This window comes from Chelonoidis abingdonii, chromosome 3 (assembly GCF_003597395.2).
Source record: "Chelonoidis abingdonii isolate Lonesome George chromosome 3, CheloAbing_2.0, whole genome shotgun sequence".
NCBI lineage: Eukaryota > Metazoa > Chordata > Testudines > Testudinidae > Chelonoidis > Chelonoidis abingdonii.
The window spans coordinates 144,916,349-144,923,412 of record NC_133771.1 but is presented as its reverse complement, the minus strand read 5'-3'; the positions used below and the strand labels follow the sequence as shown (position 1 = coordinate 144,923,412).

The 7,064-nt window shown below is 43.4% G+C and overlaps 1 protein-coding gene across 1 annotated transcript; it reads right to left on the bottom strand.

Moving 5' to 3' along the window:
• Positions 1-2,281: 2,281 nt before the first annotated feature.
• LOC142046492 (taste receptor type 2 member 2-like) lies at positions 2,282-3,205 on the bottom strand. The gene has a single exon (XM_075063447.1). It carries the CDS (start codon positions 3,203-3,205, stop codon positions 2,282-2,284), a length of 924 nt encoding a protein of 307 aa, XP_074919548.1.
• Positions 3,206-7,064: the final 3,859 nt, after the last annotated feature.

Here is a 7,064-nt window from a genome sequence, read left to right as displayed (position 1 = left end):
TTCAGAGCCAGTTTGTAGCAAAGTCCTCCAGAGATGGATGGCACTTTACTGAGAATGTGCCCTTCTCAAAGAAGCTGCCAAATGTTCACTTTGGAGGTACTTAGAATCAAACACATTAATATTTATAGAATGCATAGACTTTAAGGTCAGAAGGGACTTTATGGATTTCTAGTCTGACCTCCTGCACAACGCCAGACCATTGAATCTCACCCACCCACCTCCTGTTAGCAAACCCTTAACCTATGTCTGAGCTAATTGAAGTTCCTCAAATAGTGTGGTTAAAGAGTTCAACGTGCAGAGAATCCTCCAGCAAGTGACCCATGCCCCAGCTGCAGAGAAGGCAAAACCTCCCAGACCTCGCCAATCTGCCCTGGAGGAAATTCCTTTCATGACCCCTAAAACACTGAGCATGTGAGACTCACCAGCCAACACCCAGGAAACCAGAATTATTTGCAGTAATTCAGATCCCACCCTCTAACTTTTCCATGGACGGGCCATTGGGCATATTTACGCTAATAGTCAAAGATCAGTTTAGTTGCCAAAAATTAGCGTATCCCATCATACCATCCCAACATAAAACTTATCAAATGCTTAGTCTTAAAGCCAAATATGTCTTGCCCCCACTACTCCCCTTGGAAGCTGTTCCAGAACTTTCACTCTCTTGGTTAGAAACCTTCATCTAATTTCAAGTTCTAAACTCCTGCATGGCCAGTTTATATCCATTTGTTCTTGTGTCCACATTGGTACTGAGCTTAATAATTCCTCTTTCCTCTTGCTATTATCCCTCTGATAATTTAATTGTGAGCCAATCATATCTCCCTAAGTTTCTTTTGGTTTAGGCTAAAACAAGCCAAGCTCTTTGAGTCGCCTTTCATAAGACAGGTTTCCATTCCTCAGATATCTAGCGCCCTTCTCTGAACCTTTGCAGTTTGAATTCATTCCTCTTAAACATGGCGAGACCAGAAACTGCACACGGATCCAGGATGAGGTCTCACCAGTGCCTTGTTATAATTGGTTACTAACACCTCTTTATCTCTACTTGGAAATACTTCACCTTGATGCATCCCAGACCGCATTAGCTTTTTTTCACTGACTCACAGTTCATCCTTGTGATCAACCAATTACTCTGAGGTCTTCTCTCTCTCTGTTTACTTTCCAATTGATGCGTCCCCAGCTTATAACAAAAATTCTTGTTATTAGTTCCTAAATGCATGGACCTATGCCTTTTTCATTATAATTTCATCATCCAGGAAAATCTGAGCCCTATTATTATTACTAGCACTTGTCCTCCAGTCTGTATCTGGGAAGTTAAAGTCTCCCATGATCACACAATTCCCATTAGTGTTTACTTCATTAAAAACATTAAAGAGGTCTCTACCCATATCCAAATCAGATCCCGGTAGTCTCTAGCACACCGTAAGCACTATCCCAGGACAGGCTCTAGTAGCTTTCTTCCCCAATGTGATTTTGGCCCAGTACACAATCAATATTCTTAATTTCAACTACAAAAATGATACACCCATACACATAGCATATCATAGTCAGCAAATCATAACCTTTCCGTAGACACCGTACACAACAACCTTTGTAGAATATTTGCTACAAATATATAACAGTGATTGCAACAATGATCTGTATGGTTACAGATTTGTGTCAATAACATCACACCTGCCATGTGCCTTGGACAGTTCTTCCTTTGTTTGTAGCTATCTCTACTACATAAAGGGACTTGAAAGCTCCTTCTACAGAGTCTGAAAGAATGCTTAGCACACCCATTGAATGTAACTAGGTCTGTGATTGTCTTAAGATCAGTGACTCACCTGGTGGCTCCCACTAGCAACTTTCTTAACAACAGGTTAGATTCTCTAAGTCAGCTTTTGTTTTCATTTGTTAATGTGATGATCATTAGAGGTCCTTGCAGGTCTCTGGGATTGTGAGCTCTTGTAGTTTGGACATGGGGTTCCAGTCCATATCTCTCATCTTAAGACCCTAGCATGACAGGCTATTTCTATTAGTTCTAGGGCTCCGCCATCTTAGGAAATCTAGCTCACAGTCAATAGGAGTTTGCCCTTGACTTGCATGAGTTATTAATTCACAAACATTTAAGAAAAAAAAATCATGTCACTCTACGTTTAACAAGGTCCTCTACCACTATCCTCAAAAAGCAAAGCTCTGGATGGAAATTTTGTAATTTTAGTGCATGCTGAAGTAGGGAAAATATTTGATAAATAAATTGAGGGGAGAAAGGGGATGTCTTGGTGGAGTTTCGTCATGAGTAGTTTTATGAAACAGCATCTCTCAGCCTGCAACCAGCATAGTGCAAAGCCCTCATTGCTACCCTCTTCAGTTTGGGGTTACCCATAATTAAGATAACAGTGTGCCCAGAGGGATAAGCAGCCAATATCATTGTCAATAGTTGTATAAAGTTAGTAAATAAACCTAACAAAAATATTTGTAGTGCCACAAAATAAGTAACGTAGAAGAAAATGAAAGAGATCAGTCCTTTAATTGCTCTGACATGAGCCTCGGTAACTGTGTCCCTGGAACTGCTTGTGGTTTTTTCCATCCTCTTGCTGTGTCTCCACAGCGAAGTGATTAACAGTACAGAGGAAATAATAAATATAATGAAGGGAGTGCAATATCCAAGCATGGACAAAATAAGGAGGCTAGAAGATAAATCAAACTTATATCGACATTCCCTGGTGGTGTTTCCTGATAGATTATTCATTGAATGGTCTATGTACTTTCTATCTATGGCATTGATTGAAAGGAGACAGGTGACCAAGGAGACCAGAAAGGATCCCATGAGTAGCTGTGGCACTAGCCCTGATATTCTCCGCTTCAGCCAGAGGAATAGAGGTTGGCTGAAATTGGCGATCTTCACACAATAGAAGACACTGAGCCAGGTGGCAAACCATAGACTGAGAGTATTTAGAAATATCCAGACAACAATCAATATACTCGACAGAGCACACCGTTCATTCATCTCTGGAAAAAAGTGAAAGAAGTTACTATTAATCATTATTATGCACTGTAGGAAAAATCTGGAGATGCCCAGGCTAGTTAGGATCACATCACAACAGGTCAGTTTTCTGTTTCTGATCCACTCACTGCAAATCACAATGATCATCAATCCATTTGCTATAATTCCTGTAATGAACTCAAGTCCTAAAATGATCAAAACAATAATAATTACAGGAAACATGGTTCTGCCTGTGGTCACTAATGCTTGCCCAGCTTCTGATGCTCCAAGAGAAATTGTCACAGAGGAAAATACCTCACTGAAGTGCCAGGCTTCTGGTATCTTATCAGGGCCTCTGCTGTCCTGCCTCTGTATCACAGCCAAAAGTGAGATTAGAGATGTTTTCAGGTATTGAACATGGAAGATTCACCTGTGTTTGTTGGGATGCAAATCTCAGAAAGATTCTATTACATTTGGTGATGATCTGCTCCTTTCTCCTGCCTTTTATTTGTATATCCTCTTCCTCATTGCTGTGCAGTGACTGTCTGCGACCTGCCTCACAGATATTTTTCTGTTGATCTTTCCTGATTATTTAGTATTATTATTGCTTCTTTGTTTTGAGATTGGACTACTGCTATTCTTTTTATTATAGGCAGCCCTGGATACCACTCATAGGTCGCTCCCATTGCACAATATAGCCATAAGGGTTTCAAAAGCCTGTGTCCACAAGTATCAGATGTATCTTCGTAGTTTGCACAGGTTCCCTGCTGGTCTCCTGCTTCAAAACTAGATTTCAATTTTACTATGTAAAGATTGACTTGATTTGCCTGGAAGATAGACTTGATTTGCCTGGAAAGTCTAGGTATATTTTATCTGTATACTGATCAACAGAAACCCTGATTCCCCAAACTAGTCCAAACAAGAACTCCAAATGCATCACTGTCTCATTGTCTCAGCATGACTCTGGTCAAAGGGCAATAAAACCTTCCCATAATTCCAGGAAGGATGTCAATAGTCCATAGGCTGAAAGCCATGACAATCTCTGTCAGAAAAGCAGGCTCTGTCAGCAGGTGGGTTCCACTGTCACAAAAGAGACCCATTTGCAGTGAAGTGGATGCAAATCAGTGCAGGATTGCATTACAGATTCTCCATCTCAAACATTTTGCATTTTCCGTATAGATTGTTATGAATAGATGGTGCCAGCAAACAGCAAATTAAGTGCTCTTTTGTTGTTGTTGTTTGGACTATTAAAACCAGAACTGTCCTGTGAGTGGTAGCAGGCAGTGGCTGCAGGGACAATGGCCAACGTCTTGAAAAAAAATGGATGTGTGAAACGAGGCTTCTAGTCCATATTTAGGCACCTAAAAGTAAGTTGATACATGTTCTTACCTGTGGAACATCACATAGTCCTCACTGAAGCCAATGTGCAAATGTCAAAATTGTGACCCTGGTGCTGTGTTAATGGAAAGTTACTTAGGTTGCAAAGTCAAGCACTGAAAAGTTAGGAAATGCCTGTGCAATTCTGCCCCACTGTGTGTATGCATTATGTGACAGTCTTTTAATTACGTGATAGCATGTACTTTTCCACATTGAATGTACAGGAAAGGGTAACAATTAGCAGTTAACAAGCCCAGGCCCTGGGTCAGGACAGGGCAGTAAAGAGTCACAGCTCAGGCCCTTGGGCAGGGGCTGAGCAGCAGTTTTGATCATCAATAGGCCCAGGCCCAGGCCCTGGGTCAGGACCAGGAAGCAAAAAGTTTGAGGCTCAGGCCCTCAGGCAGGGGCTCAGCAGTTTATTAGGTCAAATTTAGCTGCAATAGGTCGATTTTATAATGACTGCGTCTAGACAACCAACCCCTTTCCACTGACCTAAAGGGCTCTTACGATGAACTTCTGTACTCCTCCCCGACAAAGGGTATAGTGCTAAAATTGACCTTCCTAGGTCAAACTGGGGTGTTGTAGGATGCAGCGCTGTGCAATTTTTATGGTATTGGCTCGGGAGCTATTCCCAGAGGGCTCAATTTGACTCCGCTCTGGACAGCACTTTCAACTCCGATTTGCAATTGCACTAGCCAGGTACACAGGAAAAGCCCCAGGACTTTGAATTTCATTCCTGATTGGTCAGCGTGGTGAGCTCAGCAGAAGGTGACATGCAGTTCCCAGATTGCAAACCAAGCTCCAACATGGAGCAAACGGAGACACTGAGATTGATTGCTGTGTGGGAGAAGGACTTCTGTGCAGCAGAGCTCTGATCCAGGAGAAGGAAATGTGGTATATATGCCAAAATTGCACAGGGCATGGGTGACAGAGGTACACAGGGATGCACAGCAGATGCCGTGTGAAAATTAAGGAGCTCAGCAACCCTACCAAAGACAAAGGAGGAGGGCAGAATGGTCATTGTGGGTTCACAGCCCCAGACATGCCGCTTCTTGTGATCAGCTGCATACCATTCTGGCGGTGGGGGGACCCTACAGTACCCCACACTCTCCATGGACACCTGAATAGTGCGTCTCACCCAACCATGGATACAAGATTTTGTGGAGGTAGAGGAGGACAATGCGCAGCAAGCAAGTGGAGAATCTTGGGGGCAGAAGGGGTATGCTGCAACATCCACCAAACTTGCAGCCCCTTCCTTTTAAATGCAACGCAGCTCCTCCTTTTAAACAGCAAACCCAACCAGCATTGTTGCTATGGCGAGGAGGGAGCTGCAGTTTGAAAACTATTCCCACATGTTAATGAATGTGGTGAAGAAGCCAACCCTTTGCGTACCCTTTGGCTTACCATAGGCTGCGGCAAATCTTATTCTGTGTCCAGCTGTGGTGATGCCGTCACCCATACTGCCAGGCGTTCAATATAAAAAGTTTAAAATGTGTACCTTCGTGTACCTAAAACATGTGCTGTCTGCTGTGATTGCTTGAGTCACTCTGAAGTATCCTTTTGTTCTTCAGAAATGTATCTTCTTAAAATCTACTCTCCCTTTTCCTCCTGCCCCTGAAGCTGCAAATGTTTCCATGCTCCACATCAACTCCATTTCCTGAGGTGGTTATCGGAGAATTAGAAGGCAAAAAAAAAAAAAACACACTTGCGATGACATGTTTTCCGAGCTCATGCAGTTTCCTCTCGCACTGATGGGCCATAGCTGAATGCATGGAGGCATTAGGTGCAGGGCCAGAAAGCAAACAGTGAGCATGACGGAACATGCAGGAGGAATGTCGAGCGCTAATGTGAGACAAATGACATCATGAAGCATTCTGGTAGAACTGCAGGAAAGGCAACTTGAGTACAGAGCCCCACTGCATCCATTGTACAACTGCATGCCCTCCTCCCAAGTTTCCATATCCTCCTCACTCTGATTACTCAAGAATGCCTGGGGGGAATGGCTCCGGGCACCCCTGCCACTCAAACTCCAGGGGGATGGCCCAGCAACAGCAGTCTTCTGTCATTCAAACAGCTTTGTTTGTAGTGTGCCATAATAGCAATGTGGCCTTGTCCTTCCTCTCCCCCACCCACAATTTATCAGACCCTTTGTACACCCAGGCTACCTTTTACTAGTTGTAGCGTTGTCAGTTAATCTCAGTTTTTTTAATGAAGAAAGAATGAAACAGATCAGAACAAATTAGGGACTTGATTTCCTGTGCCAGCTTGCTCGAAGAGGGGTCGGGGGGATTGGCTTACAGAGAAGTACATTCACCAAAGGGGAAGGTTTGCATCAAGGGACAACAACAACACACTATCACACCGTAGCTGTCAGTTATGCAAAACTGTTTTTCTAAGCCTTTCTGATGCACAGAGCGCTTGGTGTGCTCTTCTAATTGCCTGGTGTCTGGCTGTTTCAAACTGGCCACCAGGCGATTTGCTCAGTGTCCCCAACCCCCCCAAAAACACCTCCCCTAAACTACTGACAGGAATTTTGGAGCACACAACAAGCAGCAATAACAATGGGAATTGCTTTCGCTGAGAGTCTTCTAACCTACTGCAGCAAAACTGTCCAGACGCCCTTTAAGGTCCAAAGGCACATTCTCCCACCATTCTTCACTTACTCAACTTATAGTTGAACTGCTCCTTTACTGCTGTCTGGGCTGCCTGAGTACCGTTCAGGAGC